The sequence below is a fragment of the Chionomys nivalis genome, chromosome 5 (genome assembly GCF_950005125.1).
Source record: "Chionomys nivalis chromosome 5, mChiNiv1.1, whole genome shotgun sequence".
Classification (NCBI taxonomy): domain Eukaryota; kingdom Metazoa; phylum Chordata; class Mammalia; order Rodentia; family Cricetidae; genus Chionomys; species Chionomys nivalis.
The window spans coordinates 32,782,302-32,797,256 of record NC_080090.1 but is presented as its reverse complement, the minus strand read 5'-3'; the positions used below and the strand labels follow the sequence as shown (position 1 = coordinate 32,797,256).

The window sequence follows — 14,955 nt, the reverse complement described above, 5'->3', positions numbered from 1 at the left end:
CTGGATGGCAAAAAATTGGGGTTCTGGTGGGTAGTGTTTGGGGATCCCAAGTTATTGTACATGTCCCTGGCATGGCCACAGGAATATATATTAGCTTCAGATTGCTACAAAGCAATAATTAAGAAAGGTTACTTATGAAGATAAAAAGTTGTTTAGGCCTAGAGTTCTAGAGTTCAGGTCCAAGACTGAGCATCCCCATTGGTTTAGAACTTTATTGGAGTCTGTAGCATGGTGGGATGGTGGACTGATCACATCTAGAGAGAGGAAGAGAAGGAGGACTGAGACGGGGGGGGGGCAGGGGGAGACACAAAGGCTAGCATCCCATAATGCTCTTTCAAAGCACAGTCTCAGGAACGTAAGTTCCTCTCACTGGACCTTTCCTCTTAAATACATATAGCACCTCCTAGTATTGTGACCCTAGGGACCAAACCTTGATATGGAACCTTTGGTGGATACTCATCCAAAATATACTGAAGTGTGATGGGGAACACAATAAAGTTAAGGTCCCAGGAAAGGGTCCTTTTACCCAAGTCTGAAGACAGAATGGAAGATGAACCACATGTCTTAGAACAAATCAGATCCGAGTTCAAGTTTCCTCTGACCACCTTTGTGGCCCTGCTTTCTCCTCTTTCCTGTGGACCTTGGCATCCTCTTCCTGCAGCTCTGGCAGGCTTAGACCGGGTAGCAGAAGAGACTAATGAGGATGGACCACATGGGAGGTACTCAATAAACACTAATCTCTTCCCTTTGCAAAATGCTGTGGGCTTCAGGTCTTGAGCAGAAAGCAGGTTCTTCCGTGGCATGTAGGCAAAGGAGAAGCCCCAGACAAATATGAGGGGGGCAGGGTGAACCCAGAAAACTGGGTAAATATTTTAAGGAGATGAATGTCTGAGACTGAGGGCCAGGCTGCCCCTGAATTGGTGAGGGTGGATCTAACTGGGGCCTGCTGAGTGAGCGGGCTGAGTTTCTAGGGACAAATGACAATCCGGAGAGCCAAGGACAGGCATGCGCAGGTTTCAGGGATTGTAGTACTTTTCTCAGTCTCCTTGCAGGGACTCCTGGGGCTTGTAAAGCTGCATTGGTCTTCCCCAGGGTTGGCTTAGAGGACTGGCTTGAAATGCTGGCCACACTGGCTGCTGCCAATCTTTCAGCAAACATTTCACCTGCACAACCTCCAGTCCCAGCAGGCTTATGGTCGTCCATTGTATCAAGCTACTGACTTTGGTCATCACACAGGCGGTCGCCTGCAGTACTCTGCTTATGGGAACCTTGCAACCAACTCTTGCAGCTAATCTTATCTGCTCCCTGTTCTAGAACCTGAGAATTGGTGTGTCCCTTTTTGTTGTTCCTACTGCCTCCTGCATTACCTCCCACATTTGCCACTGACACCCAAGCTACCTTGACTTGCCTGCCTCTGTCATTGCTGGTTCTCTGCATATGTATATGTATATTCATCATGACCTATAGCTGAGGACTAATTGGAAACAGTTGTTTTCTATTAACATGCTCACAAAGGCAACTGAACATTAGGTAAACCCCTAGTCAATTGATGAGCGCTAAGAGACCCGGGTTTTCTGTAGAAGCATTCTATTACCTTACATCCTTAATGGATTGATTATATAAAGTAGCAGTTTTGGGGGAGGGGTAAGTTTCCTCCCCAATGGGTGTTTCCCAAGGCCTGGAGACATGTTGTCGTGACTGGGGCCAGGGGATTTAGTGCCATCAGAGTCCAGGAATGCTGGTACACGCTACAGTGCGTGTGGGGAGAAGGGGAACACCAGGAATGCTGGTACACGCTACAGTGTGTATGGGGAGAAGGGGGACACCAGGAATGCTGGCACACGCTACAGTGTGTGTGGGGAGAAGGGGGACACCAGGAATGCTGGCACACGCTACAGTGTGTATGGTGACATGGGGAGACCCTAGGGGTGGAAGGAGCACATGGGATGGGAAGCAAGCACCACTTCTTTCTGTTTTCCTCAAGAGAAAGGGAAGCTGACTTCATGCCATCTCCATATTGATTCTTCTCAATGTTTTGGTAAGAGGAGAATCATGTAGCTGGATGTGGCAATACAGACTCCTAACACCAGCACTTGAGAAATAAAAGATATAATAATATTATATTATAAAATAATATATAATAAAAATTAAAAGAGGCCAGCCTGATCTATAGAAAGAGTTCCAGGACAACCGGGCTACACAGAAAAACACTGTCTCCAAAACAAAAATAAATAAAGACATTGGGGATGTTCTATCGGGAACTCACCAAAGCCAGCTGGCCTGGGTCTGAAAAAGCATGGGATAAAACCGGACTCGCTGAACATAGCGGACAATGAGAACTACTGAGAACTCAAGAACAATGGCAATGGGTTTTTGATCCTACTGCACGTACTGGCTTTGTGGGAGCCTAGGCAGTTTGGATGCTCACCTTACTAGACCGGGATGGAGGTGGGTGGTCCTTGGACTTCCCACAGAGCAGGGAACCCTGATTGCTCTTCAGGCTGACGAGGGAGGGGGACTTTATTGGGGGAGGGGGAGGGAAATGGGACTTGATTGGGGGAGGGGTTGTGGGGAGGAGGCAGAAATCTTTAATAAATAAATTAATTAATTAAAATAAATAAATAAAAATAAAACAAACAAAATAAACATGAAAGATGCTCAGCCCTGTGATGTTTTGTATTAGTTTTCCATTGCTACCAAACAGCCATGACCTTAGTAAGAATCCAGCACCGTGGGACCCTCTGGTTCCGGTAGAGCCCTGCAGGATAGGGATGCTGACAAGGACTGCAACCTGGGGGCTTTGGAAATGTATTCTTTCCAGCATCATTCAGCTGCTGGGAGACTTTGGTCCATGTCTCTGTATGGCTGAGGTTTGATGACTGTCAGCTTAGACATCCTCAGCTTTCTGGAAAGGACCTGCATCCCTGGCCTTGTGGCAAGCCAGTCAGCAAGATGAATTGCTCTGCTTCTCCTTATCCAGTCTCTGTCTTCTCTTTTGATGCTACTCTCTACTGGACTCTTCTGTTGCTGGAATCAGGGCTCGCCTTGGCCTCACCAGATGGTCCAGAAAGATCTCCAGAAGCCAGACCCCCTCAGAGCAGCCGGCTAGCCTACTGTGTGTGGGATAAGCGGCCTGGGATCCCTGGAGATGTTTTGGGTTGTAACCTACTGCATGGGGTATCCCCGGGACTCATGACTCACCTAAGCTCCATCCTTGGCTTCTGGGAAAACCTCTCTAGACACCTGGGTGTTCTTATTCTTCCAAGACCAGCAGGGTAATGGTGGCAGTCAACGCTTTGTGGGCACGACTGTGGGAAACCTCCGAGGTTTATAGATCTGACTCAGAAGACTTCCAGTTCCAATCTCCTGCAGCCAACAGAAGTCCTTAACACGTTCCCTCTGTCTGAGAGTCTTGTTTTTGCAGATTGTATGGTTTTCTCCGGCATATCCACCACCCAGTGACAGCTTATTTCTTGGGGTCTCATTTGGGTAAACAAGGATCTGGAACACACAGGAGGCTGCCTTTCCCACAGAGAGGCAAGGCAAACAGCAGGGACTTTATCCTTCCTGGGGTCTTACTTAAGCTTCAGTCTTTTTTTCGTTTCCTTGTTACACAGCAGGAAGCCGTGGCAGTGCTGGGGGCTGCAGCAGCAGGGGTCCCCAGGATGTGCAAATAAGAGTGTTTGAATTCCAGCAGGGGTAGAAAGGAATTGGGGGGCGGGGGGGGGGACTGAAACTGCCAGTGCCTAGTTAGTGTTCTCGTCCCTGTGCCTGCAGGGCAAGGCGGTGGGGGAGAGGGAATACAGCACCAGCAACCTGGAACCGGAAGCAGACTTTTGTACCAGAGGATTTTCCTCCTGGCTGGGTAGTGGGATTTTGCAAGTGTCACTCATATTGGTCACTCTTGGGTTTGTGTTGAATTATTTGTTCTTGATGCTTCTAGTCTCAGTAGAAGCAGGGAAGGGCTTAGTGCCCCTCCCTCCACGCCCACCCAGGTCACTGGAGAAGCAGGTCAGTGCGAGAGCCCTGGGTGGACAGTACACTCAAGGCTGTGTATAGAGCCCTCTGCGTCCCAGCCTCACCTCTCCACTTTCACCACCACCAAGCTCAGCCACTTTGATCCTTAATGGAACTTCCCAGAACTTCATCTTCAAAATGGAGTTTTCTACTCCTTGTCTATTGGCTTGGGGCAAAGCTGCAAGAGGTGCTGCATGCCTCAACCTGAGACTCTCTGTGCTGAGCCCTCTGTATCTAGACCTCAAGTGGAGCTCGGTTAGGTTCTCCTTAAGCCGAGCCTCTCCGCCGACGCAAATAGCTCCAACCAGACCGAATCAGACAAGATGCCCATGTTTAATGCAATGCTCCCGGGTGGCACTGGGAAGGCATGGAGAGGGAAAGAGAGAGAGGAGAGACCACTTGTTAGTTCTCGGGGCGGGGGGCAGTTTAAGTAACCCCCTCCCCACCCCAGTGGTGGAAGTGGTCTTATTCCAGGAGCTGATGTGAAGCCCCCAGGCAAACAATCCAGACTTCTTGTATAAAGGCGTGTTGGGAAGCTAGGGTGATACTTCCAACCAAACACTCTCAGCCGTAGTGATTGCTGTTGCTGCCCTTGTAGTGGCCTAGCTGTCAGTTTGTTCTCATATTCCTAAAACCCCTAGGACCTCTGTCATGGCCCCGAGGATAGGAAAAAGTAAATGTCAAGGGATCTATGAAGCAGGAATGCCTGTTTCAGATGGATGATCTCATGAGCCAAGGAATGGTGTTAGGGACATGCTGTGGAGAACACGCTTAGTAGGCATCCAAAAGAAAGAGTTCGAATGGATCTTTTTGTCTTGCCAAGATGGTGGTGAATGTATTAAAGGTCAGGGTGGGACCCGAGGAAACTTTGGCCCGCTGGAACGGGGCCTCTCAAAGTTTGAATGCATTCCATAAAATGTGCCTTTTCTAAGGAAGAAGAAACTTCCTGAGGTTGGAGTCTGGACTGACAGGTGGTAAAACTAAGGGGGCCTTTGGATTTAGAGACTGAAGCAGGGAGGAATGTGAGGAAACAGGCCCTGGGAACTCACATGGGGCTGCAAACCTATGGTTTGGAGGAAGGAGACTGCTGTAAACCAGGGACAGCTGGGTAGAGCTGAGCTGGGCGGAGCTGAGCTGGGCGGAGCTGAGCTGGGCGGAGCTGAGCTGGGCGGAGCTGAGCTGGTGGTGCTGGCTCTGGGACTGGATCCACTTTTCACACAATGGCCACCCAGATGCATGCAGTCTTATGTCTAGAGTTCATCACCACACCTCCTGCTCTTCGCTTCTGATTCATGTCATTTTTCTCCTCTCTCTAATGTCTTCTGATTCTCTGTATTGGGCAAGTGACATAAATTGTCCCCATCTTGATTCTTCAGTAACTTTCCCACATCCAGCCTGGAAATAGTACTTTAGGTTTTGGGTACTTCCTATATAGTCTTTTCATGTTAACGTGGGGTGGACAGGTGTCTAAGTCAGCACCAACCCAGCTCCACTACTAGGACTCACAATGCTAAGCATGCGCCCTGTCCTGCTGCATAGGTCAAGTTCCTGGTCTCCAGGACATCCGTTGTTACTGGTCCATGATGGTCTTACCCTGTTCTATGAGGACCTCATCCTCGGTCTGCCATGGTCTTATCCCTAGTCCACCATGGCCTAATGACTTCATCTCTAGTCTACCATGGCCTATCCTTGTGCATGATGACCTTATTTCTGGTTTTTCATGGTCTTATGCCTGGCCAACTGTGATATCATTCTTGGTTCATCATTGTTTTTGTCAAGCATGGAACTATAGTTTCATGAGAAATGAGTGGGAGCAGGGTTCTTCGAAATATGAACACACTCAAGCAAATATGAAGATAAATCCTTGTCCTCACAAGACACTGGGTCTCCCACATGTTCTAAATCTCTAAATGCTCCAGGAAAGTTCATGGCAGGGTATCCATGTTTGCCTCTCAGAATCCCTATTCTTCCTTCCTTCTGCTGTCTGGAGAGCCTGTATTCTTAGTTCGAGAGGCCCCGTGCGTAACCTCGAGAAACCTAGTCTGTCTTTGCTGAGACCTTTGGAATTGTACGTCTGTTTTGGATGCAGGGAAGCCAAGGCACAGCCCTGGAACTCCAGGGTGGCTTCAGCAGAATTCATTTCCTTGTGTGATCAACTGAGCCCTCATTGCCTCGAGCGATACCTGGGAAGGTAATTACTTTGTTACTCAGCTCTGCCTTTGCATCATTGATTAGTGATTCCCAGAACCACAGCACATTTCCCTGCAATCATCTCCATTTGTCTGTGTTTGTGTGGTGGAGTTAATGCATGTTAATTGTGGGCCCCTCAGTCACTCCATTCTGGGATAGTATCTCATGCCCTTCCATGCAGCTTCTGGATCCATCCAGACTCAGACCTATAGTGCTGGCTTCTTTTTGCTGTTTGTTATTCTCTTTGACTACATGACAAATTAAATAACTGGGTTTTTTTTCATGCAAACTCATTGTAAAATGTGATTTTGACCTTCGTAGCGAGCTCAAAGTGAGATATTTTTGTTCTCGACAGCGCATCTCATATGCTCTTCCCTGGTATCTTTAACTAAAACTGCTTGCAGGACATTAGCAAGAGTACTAACTTGGTTGTTTCCAAACTTCCTGTTTCACTGACTCAACAGGACTTGGTAAAAAGCACAGCTGCCCATGTCATCCCGGATTAATGTCTTCTGAAGCTCTCTGTGGCATAGTTTTTACACAAGGCGACCCTTGAGTTGACTCATAACTCATTTCTGTATGTGCATAAACTCACATACATGCACACACATGCATGTACACGGTTGACCTTTTACCTAATTGCACAGAAGTGCTACCTACCTACCTACACACACATACACCCCTTTCCGAACACACACACACACACACATACACACACACACACACCCCTTTCCAATCCCTAACTCACCCTTGGGGTCACCTCCTTGTGAACTGTTCTCCCATGCAGCTTGTGAAAGATCCCCTCACGGTACTTTCAAAAGCCTGTTCTTTCCCACCACTGCTGTCCAGCAGCCTCAGATCACACACGTCTTGAAGGCGTGATTCAATTCCTTTGTGTCTCCAGTGGGTGGGTACTTGCTAATATGTTGTGCCGGAGTTAATGAATGAAGGAGAAAAGAGATGAATGTGTTCCAAACAACATGCTTAAATCAGATGAAACAGTGTTTCTCTGCGTAGCAGGAATTCTTGGCTCTCTGTACTTGTCAGTGTGTGCTCTTCGGGTCATCTGTACCAGAATTTTCTAGGCGTGTTCTCAAAATGCTATTTCTAAGGCCCAAGGCTGCACCTGCTTAACTGAGACGCAGCTTGGGACCATGACATTTGTGCAGCAGCTTTGGTAACTCTTGATAAACATCTGTCTTTGTCACCGTCTTTGAACACTTGAGGAAAACAGCTCACAGTTTCAGAGTTCATAGGTCTGGCCCTGCTGCTTCAGGTCTGAGAGGGAAGAACATCATGGTGGCTATAGCATGCGGCAGGGATTGATTGTTCCCCATACGGTTACCAGGAAGCAGAGAGAAAACGTGAGCAACCAGAGAAAGTCATTCTCTTCCAGGGGAGGCCCAAAGTTACTTCCCTTCTCCAACTAGGGTTCCCATCTCAATAAGGCATGGACTAGGCCAGAACCCCCCTGTCCCGACTCAGTTGCCTCTCAACTATTCCATCAACCAGCTGGCTACCAAGCCTCCAACACACCAGCCTTTGGAATATTTCAGATGTCAACAGTAACAATTCCCAAGACCCTCAATCCAGGGTTATAGTACTCAGAGATCCAGGCTAGACACACTCCCACACGCCACCAATTGAGTGTCAACAAGCTTACCCTCAGGGACGGCAGTGGTGGGCACTGAGCCTTGAACTGCCTTTGGGACTCGTGTAATGTTTACATTACTCTGGAGCAGCCATACAGTGCCAGAGTCGCCATCCTTCCACCCGGTCCCACAGCCTGCAGAGAAAGGAGGGCGGCTGACATAACTGTTTATGGTAGAAGTGGCACAGCCAGGCAGGCAGGGGGCATCCCTGCTCCTTGTCTCAGAGAGAAGCACTCGTGTAAAAAGGCCCAGCATGGTGCTGCTTCATAGTGTTGCCGTATTGACACAGGCAGACACGCAGAAGCTCCACGTTGCCTTAGAAATCTTTCTCTCATCACTGGTGTGACTGAAGCTCTAGGTAATTGTGATCCATGAGGAAATGTAAGAGCTGGGGTTTATGGGAATCAGCACAAATATGGCTTTTGCAGTCTGTCTCCTTTTTCATAGTTTTAGTTTAGTTTTTCTCAACAATCTTTTTTTTTAAATTAAATATATAACCAAATTCTCATGCTTCCAAATGCTATGGAAGCATCGATTCCAAATCGATGGAGCCAACCACCTGTGAATCAAAAACTATCTCTGAAGCATTGTGTCTGTTCTGAGATCTTGCAGGCTCCAACCCTGACTTGACTTTTCTCTAGACAATATAATACAACAGTGTAGACAGTGCTGGCATTATATATATTAAGTATTAAAAATCATCTAGAGATGATTTAAAGCAATAGGCTCTCTATTTAATAGAGATAAAAGGGACTTGAGTATCTGTGAAATTTGGTAGCAGTGGACAGAGGTTCTGGAATCATCCCCAAGAATACCAAGGAATAGCTGTACCCAATCCGTTTCCTAGTGCTAATAGCACGTACTGAGGACACAAGACGGGGTGGGGGTACATCATTCACCCGCTCAGAAATAGAAGAGAGAATAGACAAATCGGGCAGTTCCTTTGCTGGCTCCGTGGCTCCAATGGCCTCTCTGCATCTCAGTTTTTCCTCCTATGAACTTGAATACTGCACTAGATTACAGACTAATGCTGCCACACACAGCTTCCAGAAATGTGTAGTTGTCCTTGCGCTTTCTAGACGTACCCCAAGACGAAGCCTTGCTTTCGGGCCATGTGTCCTGGTGAGCTGCTTCCCAGTGATTTTGTCTCCAACCTTTCTGGTTTTCCGGACAACCTGTTGTCCATCGTCTGCAAATGGAGGTGTATTTACTTTCTCAGTTATCCACCCGCTGGGAATGACCATACATCATCTAGTAGGTCTTTAAAAAGTTCTTCTGCAGAAACAAAAGTTCCCCTTGTCTCAAATGATCGATAGCATCGAGGCATGAGGGATTTCTTAGTCGTGAGTAAACACGAATGGAGCCCTCTCTGGGCTAATTTAAATGGAAGAGCAGGTAATAGTTCACTTGGGCTCATCTTCTAGTTTTTAAAATGCCATTTCTTTTCTAACAGAATCAATTTTTAAGCTATTAACCCAGCTCTCTTTAGACATTTTTCTTGTGGTTTGGTTTATTCTGGTTGTTACTTAAGCCTCCCCAAAGGGAAGCGTCCGATCAGATTTGGCATGTGCTCCAAAACCCCACTGCTGGAACTGTGAAGGCTTTAATGGGGCTGATGCCTGGGCAGGGGAGTGGTTCTGGGGGTGCCTGTGCCAATGTTAGCATTGTGACTTCACATATCACCTTATAAACTTGAAGGTGGTATCTCTGAATTTCACCTGTAAAAGACACAGGGAAAAAAAGTTTAAACAACCTAGCATAACTCTTCATTATCAGTATGTATTGTGATGCTATGCTAAAAGACTTGAGGCTTGGTTATTTTATAAGGAAAAGAGGTTTCTTTAGGCTTATGGGTCTGGATGGCAGAGGGTCCATATGGATGACATAGTCTCGGGTGAAACAGGGTATCGTGTGACAAGATACAGGGAGTCTGTGTGAACGCAAATCTTCTGATCTTTTTCTTTTAAGGTCAGCACTCTTAGAGATTCCATCCTGCTGAAGTTAATGATGCACTAGCAACCATGTCCAAAGAGCCCCTCCTCTCCACCCTCCTGCCTCACTATGGGCAGTAGACTTTGAGTCCTTGGGAAATACAGTCAAACTGGATTCAGGTTGTAGCACTTGTCTTACAATGTTAGCAATCTTGTGTCACTCTGCACTGGAGTAATTGCAACAGCTGTGAGGATTTAAAGCACCCTCACCCCGGCCCCTGCCTGGCTTCCAGAACTTTATTCCTCAGACGTACCTGTCAATTCAAAGAGACCCGTGCAGCGTGAGGGAAGCTGGCACAGCCCTGCAAATGCCAGATATTTGAAAGCTGAATTCAGGAAAAACTGGTCAAACAAACTGCGCTGGGATAGTCTGTCACTATTACTGAAAGCCAGACATGTCTACACGAGGCCGGTAGGAAGGCGCTCCACGGGGGCTGCTCAGGGAAAAGACTAGCCATAACAAGGTAACTGTGGAAACCTGGTGCTTGTGTCAAGACCAGAGCAGTGTAAGAAAAGCCTGACTTGCATTCAGAAGACCGTTGGGAGGCACAGCCATTCCCTGATTCCTGGCCAGGTTCCCCTCCAGTCTCCACAAACTGTGTAAGATGAAACACCAAACAAACAATAATTTGATGGGATCTACTATGAAGCCCTAAGTGTCTTTCCCAATGGCCCCAATGGCTGTGACTGTGGGAAATTGACCTCAACATGGGTTTTGCTGGAACAAACCGCTGTTTGCTGGTGACTATGGCAAGACTTCTACGTATTTCCTTTTAGAAATAGGGGTCTCATTTGTAGTCCAGGTTGGCTTCAAACAAGTCTCTCAACTAACTATTCCTCCTGCTTCAGCTCCCTGAGTAGCTAGGAATACAGGTGCATGCTGCTTTCAGCCTTTAGATTCACACCCCCGCCCCCTACACACCTTCCCTGCCTCAGAATTTAGCACTGGCATTTCCTGGTATATGCCACATTCAGTCTTTGTGTTTTTTTTAAAGATTTATTTATTAATTATGTATACAACATTTTCCCTACATATATGCTGCAGACCAGAAGAGGGCATCAGATCTCATTACAGATGGTTGTGAGCCACTATGTGGTTGCTGGGAATTGAACTCAGGACCTCTGGAAGAGCAGTCAATGCTCTTAACCTCTGAGCAACCTCTCCAGCCCCCAGTCTTTGTGTTAACGTCTCTAGACACCCTTGCCCCTTCATTCCTCAGAGTCGGCATTGCCAATGTGTACCACCTCTACCTGTCAGTTATACATTTGAAAGGATGGAAATACTTGGAGAAACAGTAGCTTTGGCCTTACTCTTAGCCCCTTTGGGTTTTATTCATCATTTATTCCTTCATGCTGGACTCTGAGTCATTGTTACAAGTCAGAATCCCTAGGATCTCCACATGCATATGCTCTCGGGAAGGATTTTGGTGCGTGGAACTCAGGTCTGGCCTGGCACAGCTGTGGTGCAGTGGTCTCAGCTGATCACACCCAAGCAGTGACTCAGAATTGAGGCAAAGAGGCCCTGCCTCATGACTACCTGTTGCTAGGGGCAAGTTGTCACTGGGAAGGGCTGTGCCCCTGCCCCAAGTGCTATCAATCAGTGAAGGAGTATGAACTGTGGTCCAGGAGCAAGCGTCGGTGTAGACGCTGAACATCCTGAACTCACACTTGCCTTGGCTTTGCAGAGGCAACAGTACCAGGCTTGTACTTGATTTTGGACATCCCTGGGTTCTATTCCTGGCTCAGCTACTCATTGGCTAGTACCAGAGGGTCCCTGGACAATTGCTTGTCCCCAGTCAAACTTGCCTCATTATGAACTGGGGAATGTTTTGTTTGTTAGGGAGCTTAATGTAAGAGAAAGGACTTGGGCATGCTTAGGATTACAGCAGTAAGTCCCAGCAGATACATCTACAAAACACTCCCCAGTGTAAGGCTCAGGGAACATTGCAGAAGAGGGGGCAGAGTAACGGGTAAGGAATTCTGGGAGCAGGAGAAATAGTCTTCCTCAGGGAAGAGCACACCAACTGCTTATCCAAAACCGAATGATCAGCCCTGGAAACACGCAAGTAACGTTGCACAAACCGAACAGATTGTATTTAGGAATATGTGTGTGTGTATAGATGTATATATGTAGAGAGGTGTATGTAAATACATACGTATAGATATATTTATATACATATACATTCTATGTAACAACAATTAATGGCAAAAGAGGCCTTGAGTTTGAAAGAGAGCAAGGAGGGGCATATGGGAGGGCTTGGAGGGAGGAAAAGGAAGGGAGAAATGGTATAATTAAAATATATATTGGTTTTTCGAGACAGGGTTTCTCTGTGTAACAGCCCTAACTGTCCTGGAAGTTGCTTTGTAGACCATGCTGGCCTCGAACTCACAGAGATCCATTTGCCTCTGCCTCTCAAGTGCTGGGAATAGATGTCACCCAGATGGCATGATCAGGGTAGTTGTGTCTCTGGGTAGATTATAAGTGGTATGAGGTATTTAGTATAAACAAAGCACATGGGTTGCAATTGGGATGGTACAGCTTGTCGTTCTTGCATGCCACCACCACTGTTACCTCCTAACGTCCTGGGAGTGACTGGTGACTGCCCCCTGTTCTTCATAAGATTCATAGGCACGTTTCACTTGCATCCAACCTGACTCTTGCACACTCTCTCCCTCCAGGTGTCACAGAAGGTCCCCCTGGTGATTGTGCAGGGCCACCTGGTCTCAGAAGGGATCCTGCTCTTTGGCCAACAGCACTTCTACATCTGTGAGAACTTTACCCTGTCTCCCACAGGCGATGTCTATTGCACCCGCCACTGCTTATCCAAGTGAGTTCTCACTTTCCCCGGCAGCTTCCTCCCAGCCCTGCCTCCTTCCAGTTCCCTCTCTTCCTCTTCCCCTTCCAACTGTTTGCTGAGGGTTTAGAACCCACGGCTATGGCTCCCCAAAGTCAGCTTCAGGGTTGGGTAACATGTTGCGTGGCAATTCCTATGTCTCTCCTTCCTGGAAATGTGTCATAGCACTTGGGGACCTTACTTCAGGTTATTTGGATAAAAGACTTTATTGACATCAGGTTACACATGCAACAACTGGCTGGCTGCCCGTCGTCCTCTATGAGACAGTGCTGCTGGCCCTGTATGCAGAGGCGTTCAAGTGCTGTAGACAGCACAAACAGGCTCCATGAAAAGAGCTTGAGCACACTGTCATTCTGGACCAAACCATCTTGGGAGACATATTGGCTCTGGTGTGATAAGGGAGGGTTGCCTGAGGGTGTGGCTAAGACCTAACAATGGGTGAGCCTTGGACAGGACGTTTGAGCCATCATACAGATCAGGTGGCACATGCATTATCCCAATACTCAGGAGCCTGAGGCAGGAAGATCCCAAGTTTGAGGCCAGCAAGGGCTACAAGTGAGAATCCTATCTTGAGAAAACACTACAAAACAACCAAATAAGGAAAGAAACTGGAGTCTCCCGTCTTTTCCCCAACTGGTAGCAGACATCGCCGGCAGGAAATCCTAAGACCCTTCTGTAGTGACAAATGTTTGGTCTTTTGGGATTCAACTAGCCCCTATTGGCCATTCTGTGCTCATGAAAGGATGGCCCCCCGAATTCAAACTGTGCAAGTTGACAAACTGTGTGTTTTCCTGTGGCCCTTGCTTTTAATGGATGGAGAGGTTTTTTTGTTTTGTTTTTCAACATGGTTTACAAAGGTTCCTATGGTGACCAAGTAACTTCTTAGCATACTGACTAGTTACTTTCAGCGTGGCTTACTCCAGAGTCACCTGGAGCGATCATTAGAACACAGACTTCTGGACTCTGCCCTATCTCTAGTTTCTAATGCAATAGATGGTAGGATCTGAAACTTTGCCAGCTCCTAGCTTAGGCTGATTCAACTAGTCACTGGGGACCATACTTTGAAAACCATTGTTTTCAGATGTTGGCAAAGAATTCAGTATTGACCTCTCAACAGTAAGAATCTGAACTCCCAGTGGTCATGATCTCCAATTTGGGTCAGGAAGGATATGTCAGGAAGGTTAAAGGATATGTAGAAAGAAGACTGCGTGCAAGCCCACCTGATTTAGAGTAGGGTTGAAATTTGCTTCATTATCTTTGCTGACCAGTCCTCTCATTAATTTCCATCTTTTATTCATACTGAAACTTCTTCTATTGCTGCAAGTCTTTGATGATTTTCCAAAGCTGGAGGAGTATAATTAATACTTGGCACACTTATCCCATCTTCTTGCTCGTGTTTTATGGATACCGATCAATACCAGCAGTGGGTCTGTAGGCTGGTCTTTCTAAGCTGATGGAAGCTCTCTGTTCTTTCTAGTTGCTCAGCATGCCCATGAAATGACATGTGCAGCCCATCGCTTCATACTTCACCTGAGCTTGGATTGAACTAGCCTTAGCTAAAAGCCTATTGACCAGCTACGTTTTGTTTTAGCATCAAGTTGTTTATCCCCATAGTCGCAATGGAAACCCAGCGGTTGGGTATTTGATTTGTGTGGCAAGAGTGACTTCCTTGTCTTGAACCGTACTTTTGTAGAATACAGGGAGAGTGGAAACAATTGATTACCTTGGGGTATCTCCAGGGAATTGCCTGGGTATTTTTAGTTCACGCTCAGGAAATGTTTGTTAATCAGACAGTCACACACACACACACCGCCTGCTCCTGGTCTCGTCTGTGGCCTGGGAAAGTGCTAGCTCTACTAAGGAGGCAGCTTTCCCCGCCAGGATCACAGATCATGTCAGATCAATGGGGATTAGGCCTTATTTTGACCATGGAGACTAAGGAAGATACATAAATAAGCCTGTTAAAAATAAAGCTGGGCCAGCCCTGAAATGCTTTTCTAAAAGTCATCAAGTAGAGCACAGCTGAGCATTAGGCCTTGGAAGAGGTTCGCTGATGCACCATAATAATATCCCCCAGTCAATCCCAAGAACACCATGAGTGCCCCACCACTGGACTTAGGCATGTTACTTACACTGGGCTCCCTCCATGACTGGAAATTCAGCCTTAGTTCATTAGGGTTGTCAAGAATTAAGTGGCCTAAAATAACAAGATTTTTATAGTTACACAGCCACAGGTCAGTGGTGGAATCT

At 47.0% G+C, this 14,955-nt stretch overlaps 1 protein-coding gene across 1 annotated transcript in view; it reads left to right on the top strand.

The window, feature by feature from the left end:
* Wdfy4 (WDFY family member 4) overlaps positions 1–14,955 on the top strand; it is a 226,542-nt gene that overhangs the window by 143,113 nt on the left and 68,474 nt on the right. The window contains exon 43 of the mRNA XM_057770469.1: positions 12,530–12,678. Coding sequence (XP_057626452.1) covers positions 12,530–12,678 — 149 coding nt within the window. The remainder of the gene's footprint in view (positions 1–12,529; positions 12,679–14,955) is intronic.